This window comes from Pteropus vampyrus, unplaced genomic scaffold, assembly GCF_000151845.1.
Source record: "Pteropus vampyrus isolate Shadow unplaced genomic scaffold, Pvam_2.0 Scaffold378, whole genome shotgun sequence".
Lineage (NCBI taxonomy): Eukaryota > Metazoa > Chordata > Mammalia > Chiroptera > Pteropodidae > Pteropus > Pteropus vampyrus.
In genome coordinates this window covers 94475-105181 of record NW_011889159.1, presented here as the reverse complement: position 1 = coordinate 105181, position 10707 = coordinate 94475, and the positions used below count along the sequence as shown (strand labels likewise).

General features: G+C 35.8%; 1 protein-coding gene across 1 annotated transcript in view; it reads right to left on the bottom strand.

Moving 5' to 3' along the window:
• Positions 1–6707: 6707 nt before the first annotated feature.
• The window catches only part of BTNL2 (butyrophilin like 2), a 17349-nt gene continuing 13349 nt past the window's right edge, over positions 6708–10707 (bottom strand). The window contains 2 exon segments of the mRNA XM_023523086.1: positions 6708–6994; positions 8041–8382. Coding sequence (XP_023378854.1) covers positions 6708–6994; positions 8041–8382 — 629 coding nt within the window.

Genomic DNA, 10707 nt, shown 5'->3' with positions numbered 1-10707 from the left:
ATCTGAGAGTAGAAAACATGTTTCTGCAATAGGAAATGTTCCTCAGAATGATGACACCCCCACACACCAAGAGTAAGAGGAGTCTGAAGCCATCTTCAGTGTTCTGGGCCAGAATTGCTTTACTTCAGGGAGACATTACTGGGAGGTAGAAGTAAATGTGGGGACAGAATGTGGACCTGGAACTAGATGGACTCTAGGTGTTTGCTCAGTTACAGTGAAGAGAGAGGGGTGGTTTGTAGAAAGTCCAGAGAAGAATTTTTGGGTAGTGGCATACAAGGAAGGAGAAATCAGGGTCTCATTTCCCAGTTGAAGTCTCTGTTGTTGAAGCAGTGCACTGACAGAATAGGAGTTTTTCTGGACTGAGAGGCTGGGGCTGCGTCTTTTTATAACATGATTGATGGGTTTCACACCTATTCCTTTACTAGAGTCACCTTCTGTGGGACCCTCCATCCTTATTTTAGCCTTCAGGGTGTTGGCACATCTATGACCATCTGCTTAGCTTCAGATAACACTGAAAATTGTCTTGATTCCTTTCCAAGGACCTCTGTAACTCATTTAAGGAGTCGTGATATGGGTGTGCCCAAAGAAGCTAACTCTCTGTTACTTCCATAAGAACTGAGGTGTCAGCTCTTTGTGTATCTCTGCTGCCTCCATTCAAACCTCTTATAGGCATGTTCTCCAAGAGAGCTGCCCTTGTGTGGAGGGTAGATAATTTTCACTAGATATCATTTCAACCCCTTTCAAAGAGGGAGAGACAGAAAGAGAAATAGGAAAACTGGAAAATGTTAGAGAGGATTTCCTCTAGTTTTATCTTTGGGGAAATACAGTTTCTTTATGAGCAAGAACAATTAATTTGTCACAAGAAAATTCCAGACAAATGCATGGCCTCTCTTCTGTTCTGGTGCTCAGTGTGTACTGAAGTAAATATTTTTAAAACTACACTTAAAGAGGAAATCTCTCTTATTATTTGTGTTATCAAATATAGAAGAGGAGATGGTACTGGAAGGGAAGGGCCACAGTTAAGTGAATTCTCAATACATGTTACTATTTTTGGAGATACACAGAAATCTGTTCAAGTCTTTTCAAAGTTAATAGCTCATCTTGTCCTTACCTCAGCCCTAGTGTCCATCAGTTTTTAAACTTGGAATTTTCCAAGAGGTGGGGAGAACTGATATATGATTATAAGCCATTTGAACAGGAGACCAAGCCTTCTGGGAGGCAAAAGACCCTTCCGCCTTGTTTTTAACACATTGTCACTGGTTGGCAAGTCCAGAATTGTGTCCTATGTGAGCATGTGAATGACAAATAAATTTATGTTGCTGTTTATGTTTTCAAAGAAACACATTAGTCAAATAAGAATGAAGAAACATCTGCAGCCTTCATGGAGAGAGAGTAATTGATGTCACTGGCGTTTTTTTTTTTTTTTTCCTCTGACCATATTTTTTCCACTGTTGAGAGTTTCCTTTGCCTTTAATGTAACTAAGACTTCTCTAGCTGTTATCACCAAGCTTACGTCTTCTGGGATATAAAATATGAGCTTCTCTTGTTAAATGAGCCTCTCTTCCTGGTTATAGAAGAGATCCACTTAGATTTTTCTACACTATTTACAGATCTTTAAACCACAAGTCCTTTTAGGTATCTCTCTTGGATGATGTATCTCCTTAGTGAAATTTCACTGGCACACTAAGTGGCAAAGCCATTATTCGAACTCAGGAAGAATAAACCCAGAGTCCAGAATATTAACTTCACTGACAGTAAAGGGAAGGCTTATATAACAAGCAAGGGATAATAGAGGCAGGAGAGAGATAAATGAATAGTGGAAAATATTAATCGGTTTAATCACATGGATACGGTGGATGAGAAGGGATTTCTGGACATGAGAAGACTATACATGGGGATAATAACAAAATAGGAGCAAATGGGATTAGAACTATGATATACAACAGGAAGGATAATGGGTTCAGTTTTGGATATTTTTCTTATGTACTCAGGACATTCAGCATTAGGTTTTCTAATGATTTTTCGTATCTCTCCTGCAGGAACTAAATTCATATTTGTTCTACAACAGGGTTCTTCCACCTGTCACTTCTCCAGTTATTTTAATGGATTTTTGTCCTTTTTAACCTTAGAGATTGGAGAGTATAGGCTGACGGTGGACCATGAAAGAAAATGTGAAGGTTGATGTCCTATTGGAATCAAAGTTGTAGAAATGTCAGGGATGACACTATTCACCATGTCCTCAACTCTAGCTGTGGGTAAATCAACAGTGAAGAGTTTCCAAGTAGCCTATGGTTTCTGGCAAAGTAATGACCTGAATTCACCACCTGAATTATTTTTTTATTGCTAATCTACTCTGGCAGTCCCATTTTGAGTGGAGTTTATAAAGGTATGGTAGGACATTCAAATAACAAAGAAACTTCAATATAATAAAAAAAGTCTTAGGGCAGAAATTATGTCTTATTGAGTATTTTATCTTTAGGGGTCAGCATAGAGCATTCTACAAATAAGGATTCAATAAATATTCCACTTATTGGATTCCACAAATGTTTATTGATCAACACTTTTCTAGGTTATGAAATACATTTTTTTAAAAAAGAAAAATATTACTGCCCTAATGGAATCTGTAGTCTACAGACAAATGAGAAAAAATTCCTGCAGTGGGGTTAACAAATTTAGTCTCTCTGTTTCCTCCAATCCTCTCTGTGAAACTGAGTCCATCTAATCTGTACATCTATTCTGAGAATTGGCATGCTATACACAACTACAACCAGCTATCTCTTCATTAAGAGTAAGACGGTACTGGATTCTTGATGGGCCAATCCAATTACTACTCACTCATTAATCACAGTGACTGTTTCAATGATTGGGGTACCTTACTCAAGCCATCAATCTCCTTTCCTACAGTTTTCCTAACTGGAATTGGAACTGAGAAAGTAAATGAATCCCCAATTTGGGAAGCTAAAGAAAAATATGTTTTTTAATACATAACAAAAGAATTTGACTGAAAAAAGCACATTTTCATGATACTTTCCTAGGGAAAGCCTATATATTTATATATAGGGCCTATACAAAAACAAGACTAAGAAGCAAAGAGTTTGATTGATTAGGAAGGAAGACAAAAAAGAAAGAAGAATAAAAGGAGAGTTAACCTTCAGACATTATAAATAAAACATTTTTAATTACATTAAATCAAAATAGAGTAATGTCAAAAATATTTTAAGGCAAAGCTAACATATTTACTAATAAATTTGTCTTAAAAATGTGAAAGATATATAAAGTATATAAAGGTATAGCAATGTATCAAATATGTGTAAATAATTTGTCAAACCCCATAGAACGGACAACACAAACAGTGAACCCTAATGTATGGGCTATAGTTGAAAATAATGTATCAATATTGGTTCATCAATTGTAACAAGTGTACCACACCAATACAAGATGTTAATAATAGAAGAAACTATGGGGAGAGAGAGGATGGATATGAGAATGCTCTGAATTTTACACTCAATTTTGCTGTAAACCTGAAGAAAGCTCTTAAAATAGTCTTTTTAATTAATAAAAAGGAACAAAGTAATGGTGCATGCTACAACATGAATAAACTTTGAAAACATTATGCTGAATAAAAAAAGCCAGACACAAAATATTCACATGTTTTATGATTTCATTTATATGAAATATCCAGAATAGGCAAATTTATAGAGACAGAAAGTAGATTAGTGGTTGCCAGGGGCCGGGGAGAGGGAAAAATGGGTAGTGACTGCTTAATGGATATGGAGTTTCCTTTTGGAGTAATGAAAATATTTTGGAACTGAATAATGATGATATTGTGAATGTATAAATACCACTAAATTGTACACTTTAAAATGGTTTAAATTATTAATTTCATGTTATGTGCATTATACCACAATTAAAAAAATTAAAAACTAATGTGTAAATACTTGTGGGAGAATAATACATAGTTTCAAAGACAAATTTATTAGTTCAAAAATAGGAAAAAAAATATTAGGACCTGAAAGAGAAACTCCAGAATGCTGTAGATAATCTTCAAAAAGCAGTGATAATGCTGTGATGTTTGTTATCCTAGAAAGCAGCAGAGTGTCATTCTCATTCTCACTTCAGACTACTTTAAGACTTCTTTCAGGTCTCCCTTTTCCCACGTTCTTTCTTCTTCCACATGTAGCTTCTTTTCTTTAATTCATTATGACTTTAAAATAATTTTACTGTTTTGTCTTTATTGCTTATATTTATTTCTTTTATAATTATTAATTTTAAATCGTGTCCTTTATTTTGTTCTTAAAATAAAATTCACATTTTTATATAAATGATACATAATTTTTCTCTGGGACTAGATTTTCTAAAAATGGCCCCCACTCCACTTCTCTATTAACTTTCTAAAAAGTCTGGTGCAGAGATTCCACACTTTATATAATTTTCTAGATTATATCTTAGTAATCATATTTTTTCCTTATATTTAGCTGTATTTTTTCCATTTTCTCAGCTCTACTTGGATAATTAATTGTCACCTTCTTAAAGAAACCAATTAAATACTTGATTATTTTTTGTATGTCCTCCTCTAGGCTAAATTGTATTTCCCATTGGACTTTCTAAGAATCTTTGGTCATCAAATAATCAGATTTGATGAGCAGACAGCATATCAGAGAGTTTGGGATAGATTAGGTCTCTGAAGGGATTAGTCAATCAGAGTGAGGTTGAAGCACTCTTGATCTGGATGGTCTTGTAAGTTCCTTTTCAAGGTGAAAGGAGAAATAAGCTCGGGCTTGGAATCTAATCCTAATTTACAGAAGCCAAAGCTGTTGTTTTCCCTGGAGGTGTTGCAGAGTCTCCTCTGGGTGCAGGAACAGTATCAGGAGAACCTACATTTGGGGACCAAAGAATGAAGAGGGAATATAGAGTTTCAGAGAAGAAAACTGGGGGGAAGGTATAGATAAGGCACTTAGTCATGTTATAAAAGGAGAGGAGTCCAAATACATAGTCAAGGGAGATACTTCTCTGACTTATCCTGTGGCCACCTTCAGGAAGGAGGCTTGGAGGAGAAGTAATGGCCATACTCATGTCCATAGCAACCAAATACCCAAACCCATCCTCAGGTGACACAAATATGACTCCCTCACATTGTCCTTGAAAATACCTAGAACCTTTCCTATCCTCTCCCCAAGCTGATCTCTTACTACCACCTCCCTGACATGAGCCCCTCCTGGCCTGGAATATTGAGCCATCTGTCAAATCTCTGTGGGACGTCTGGTTGCATACATTTCCATGGGCCACACGCTTGTTTCCCTCAGAAAGGATCAGTTCTGGGTGAGCGGTATATAGATTCAGTGTCACATTCACTGTAGAGAAAAAATTCATTCTGAAAATAATATTGTGGAAGTATTTAAAAAATATTAATTTCATAGTATTAACATCCAAACGGGCACACAAAAGTTACAGTGACAAGAAATTTAAAGTGGAAGAACTTTCTAGGGCATGTGCAACAGCCTCTCTATCAATATGTGAGAAGTTTTTCATAGGCAGAGCAGGAATCACCAATAAGCAAGTCATCATATTGTTGAAGATCTCAGAGAAATGTTCATGCCAAAAGAATCAGTTAAGTCTCAGTTCTCAGCTTTGAAAGCAAGGATGGCTATGCCACATTTTTTTTCTTCCTTACCCTTAACTAGGTTGCTTGGGGAATTTGCGCTACGGGATCAAATTATTGTCTCGTAATCCTTTTGTTTCTGTTATCACTGTAAATGCTGATCTCATTCAGCACTGGTCCTCAACTGCATGACTGTAAGTCATAGACTCTCGTGTTTCATTACGTACTGAAGGTTCACTGAATGACTGCCATATGTGACTGAGAAGCTAGGGAAAGTGTGCAGTAAGGTTCCCACTGCAGTGTGCCCCACACTGTTTCTGTTTACCTAACTACTTTTTTTCTACAGCTTGTCCTCCCAACCAGGCCTACAACCACTGCAAGAAGCAATCCCCAAATAAGCAGTATCTTCCACGAAAAAGTCATCCAAAATGAAAACCGCAAGATCTCATTAAGTCATGAAACTGAGAAATTTTCAAGATCGATCATTTTATCTGAACAGCTCCTGAGCTGGAGGAAAGGGTGAGAACTGAGCCTCTCAGGGAGGGAGTTGCTGCTCCTCTCTGTTCTGCAGAAGCTGAGGAGAGACTTGAAGTTTATGTTAGCTTTATTGTTTGCTCTTTGCAGAAATATACACGCATGAACTCTCACACACTCACACACATTTCTTACCCTTCTCTTTCCAGTTATAGCACCACAATCACTGGAATAACAAGGTTAGAAAAGGATAAAATTACTCAGTCCATAGCCATGAAGGTGGTGCTAAGAAAAATTAGTTTCTAATCCAGAAGAAAATCCACTATGAGGAAAACAGCAAAGTGATGTCATTATTTTCATATCAGAAAAAAGAGCTTGTAGATACAGTGACAATAGAATCAATTCTTAGATTTCTGTATATCACAATATAACCACAGGGCTTTAGTTTGGGATGTCAGGGAGACACTCAGAGGAGTAGGATCCCTAGGTATCCTGAAGAACAACTTCGTAAGAGACAGCAGGAGACTTCATCAGAGAGAAGAAAATAAAAATTAGAATATAGGAGAGCAATAAATTGAATAAGTCTGGGTTGATCTTCATATTTATTTCCTAAAGCTGAGAGGAATATATAGAATCACCAATCTGAGAGAGAAAAAGTTGCCATTTTCTCCTTGCCAAGAAGGGGGTTGATGGCACAAGTCACATACATAACAGAGATGTTTGTGACCAACAGAAACGCCTCCACTTGGAACAGTCCCTGGCCGCCTTGAGTCAGGACCTCTGAAACTGATGGTGTTGTCTTTTCTTCCATGTCCCTCCTCTGCACATGGGGCGGTGGGAACCACCCTTCTGGAGTACACATCAGCTGTTTTTCTCCATTCTTCAGTCTCTCCATGGTGATCAGTGGGGAAGAATCCAGCTCTAGGGAGTAGAGATCAAGATACAAAACTTAGAGTTTCAGTAAATAGCTATATGGTCAGTGACTTCACTGAGAGGGAAGAGGGGGATTCAGAAACTTAGGGAAGAGAGCAAAACTTATGGGGGAGTTATGCTCCAATTAGGGATGAGACTAGTGGGAACTGTTTCTTGTTTTGTTTTGTTTGTACATTTTTATTTATTTATTTTTTGTATTTCTAAAATCATCATGGGACAGGTCAAAGGTTATGATAAATTTCTAATTCAATCTTTTTTCTTCTATACCTGAGAACAAAATAACTTTGACTATGGCATGGATCACAGGTCCAGGAAGTGAGTAAGTAAGTCAGTAAGAAAATAGTCTCAAAGATCAAAATCTTATAAATATGTATGTCCAATGGCAGGAAATGATAGAGTCCATTTAACCTCACAGCATGTGCTCCTGTAGATATTTTCTCAATATGTTTATTAATTTAGACACAATGAAAATGAAAAACAAAAAAACAAATAGAGTATCCAAGATGTTGGCCTATGTCTTCAATGGCATTTGCTAGCCTTGGAAAATCAATTCTCGCTCACAAATACAGACAGTCAAAAATTATGTTGAAGGGAGAAATTTTGTCTTTCCTCCTCCATCCTGCCAATTCTGTCAATATTTATTATTTTTGTTTATATGTGAATCTACTTTAGTCTCCAACTCATTACACTTCCCAGTAACTACACATTTCCCAGAATTTTAATAACACTCTGTGAAATAATGAGTTCTGTGTAAAATTACGGAGTAAAATTCTCAAATTTTACTCTGTATGGTCATTTTATGGAGATTCTGGGAAGGATAGAAATTCTATACCCAAAGAATTAAATTTGATCCATTTACATCTGTGGACTTTATGTATAGATGATGGTTCTTGCACATCAGAAGGTTCAATATAAATTTGATGAGTGAAAAGAAATTAAGAAAATTTCAGGTGCCAGGAAAATTTTCTAGGAACTAGCATGTTAAAACAGTAGAAATCGATGTTGAATTCAAAACATCTATCTAGAATCCTTACCTATTATGTTCAGATCCAAACTAGTTGCCTGGTAGACACCATCATTTTCAAAAAGGTACTGCTCATCATCTGAAGTTCTGGCATTGTGTATCTGTAGGGTCAGTTTTCCCTCATCAATGGCATCAGTCATCAATGCTGTCCTCCCTCTATATTCTGCCATCTGCTCTCCAGTCACATGGTCCCCATCCATATACATATACACAGCAGGATAATGCTGGGATCAGACCCACCTCACCTCTATGCTCTGTGCATTAGCCTTTGGGCACAGGTAACAGATTAATTCTATGTCTTCTCCAACTCTGACAAGGATGGGCTGGGACGGTCCAATCACTTTTAAGGAAGCTATTAAATACAACAGACAAAAAACAATGAAAGACTCTAAATAGAGCAAATAGTATCATCAGTAAGAACATCTTGAGTGGGGTTTAGAACCCATGGGCAACCCAGAGGAGCTCTGAAGCTCAAGGTCACCCTTTGAAGAGGAAGAAGTTTAGTTTAATAAAGATAGAGGTTGTCCCTATCCGAAGTCAGAACCATCTCATCATGTGTGTCAATCTGAAAAAAAAAAAAATCACTGACGGAACATTCACTTGCTCCTAACTATAATTGTATTCAGATTACAGCCCAATAAGATAAATTTGCAATTAAAACTCTTAGAATAAAATTAATACTTTATCACTTCAAATTTGCATAACCTTAAACAATTTCTTAATCAGTGTATGCCTCAGTTTCTTAAACTGTAAAACAAATATGTCAGTATCAAAATCTGGAGTTAAATAACTTATATAAGCTCTTGGATGACCATGCAGTGTACGTGGAATCCCGCATGTAGACTGAAACCTGAGGGCCGTGGAGCAAATCCTACCCTCTGCCTTGGTAATGGGGAGTGGATGAAAATGAGTCTCAGGTGGATTTTTAGTAATGAAATGTGAAGAAACCTTCCCCTGGTTTGATTTTATAATACCTTATGAGTCAAATCCAGCCATCATTTCCGTTCCCAAAGGTCCCACACATGTGGGGCCCTAAATACACACCAGGCACTAATCTTCAAATGATTTTGAGAAAAATAAGATCAAGAATTGGGGAAGTTGGCAAAATACAAAACGCAAAACAATAATGAATATGCAAAAAGAGTCTGATCTTCTCATTGTTGAGAACAGAAATTTTTCCCTGACAGCTCTCCTGAATCCAAACTATACTACACTTCCAGTTCTCATTGAGCCTGTCCATTCCAATTTTGCTCTGTTCTAAATTGAGAGTCATTTTCTGTCAAATGGTAAGAATGCTTTCACATATGTTATGATCATTTATAATAGAAATACAGTCATAAGTATGCATACCGTCTGGATGGACCAAAGGCAAAAAGTCCTCACTATGTAATTATTCAAAATTTGCTAGGTACTTCTCTAGAGAGAAAACTTGCTATCAACACAATTTTTATTTTCAGATTATTCCCTTCTATTCTAGCTAAAATTTGACTCCCAGTTATTTCCAGCATTATTTGCTTCAGTTTTACCTAAAACACTATTATCTCCATTCCATATGTATCTGGTGAATTCTAAAAATAAATATGTCAGAAAAAAGATGAACTAGGGATTAATTTGCTACTATTTCTCCATCCATGTGTCCTACAATAAATTTCTTAGTAAAACAGACTGTTAGGAAAACATCTTTGTTACCCATATGAGGATTTTTTTTTTAACCCAGTTCATGGCCCTTGATACTGTATCAAGCTGGATTACCCTGTCAGGAATAGATTAATTAAGAGCTGACATTAATTTTAATGGAGATTTAAAAAAGCAAAATGTAAGTTTGGAGATTTAATTAATTATAGATAACAAAACTGTTTTTCTAGGATCTAAGTGAAAATAAAGTTTAAAGTACTGGAAACATTATGCAACCCTGTTTGTTAATAATTGATGTTCTACTAGAATAAGAGATCCTTGAGAGCAGCTCTGCATAATCTCCTTTTTTATACAGTTTTTAAATTAAGTTTATGACACTGGTTAATAAAATTATATAAGTTTCAAGTGTGCAATTCGATAATACATCATATGTATATTGAATTGTGTTTTTATCACCCAAAGTTAAATTTCCTTCTGTCACCATATATTTACAGTTTTGTACATAGCTTTACACATAAGTTGTTTCAAATTTATTGTTCTATTTTATTTTTGAGTATTAAGTGTATGTTCCTGAAATGCCTTCTGAATATCAACTGAAAAATTAAATCCTTTCTAGAGCGTGAAGTACACCAACTTAAACTTTAATTCCTTGACATCTGATAATCTCAACATCATATCATATAATCCTCCTTTGATCAGCATATTCAATTAAGTAGGCTATCTCATTCCTCAAATATGCTTTAGTATCGTATAGTATAGTATAGTATAGTATAGTATAGTATAGTATAGTATAGTATAGTACAGTACAGTATAGTATAGTACATTACATATCATATTATATCATATCATATTTAGAGTCTTAGAACCTGATAGTACATTAGAGATTAAATTCAACATGTTCATTTTAAAGAAGAGAAAAATAGGGACCAATGATTTACTTAAATCACACATAAATGATTAAGAACCTGCACTCTTAAGTCAGACATAGCAAACATCACAATTTCTTGGTGGTTTTGGCAAACCACATGTCTCTAGATTGTTT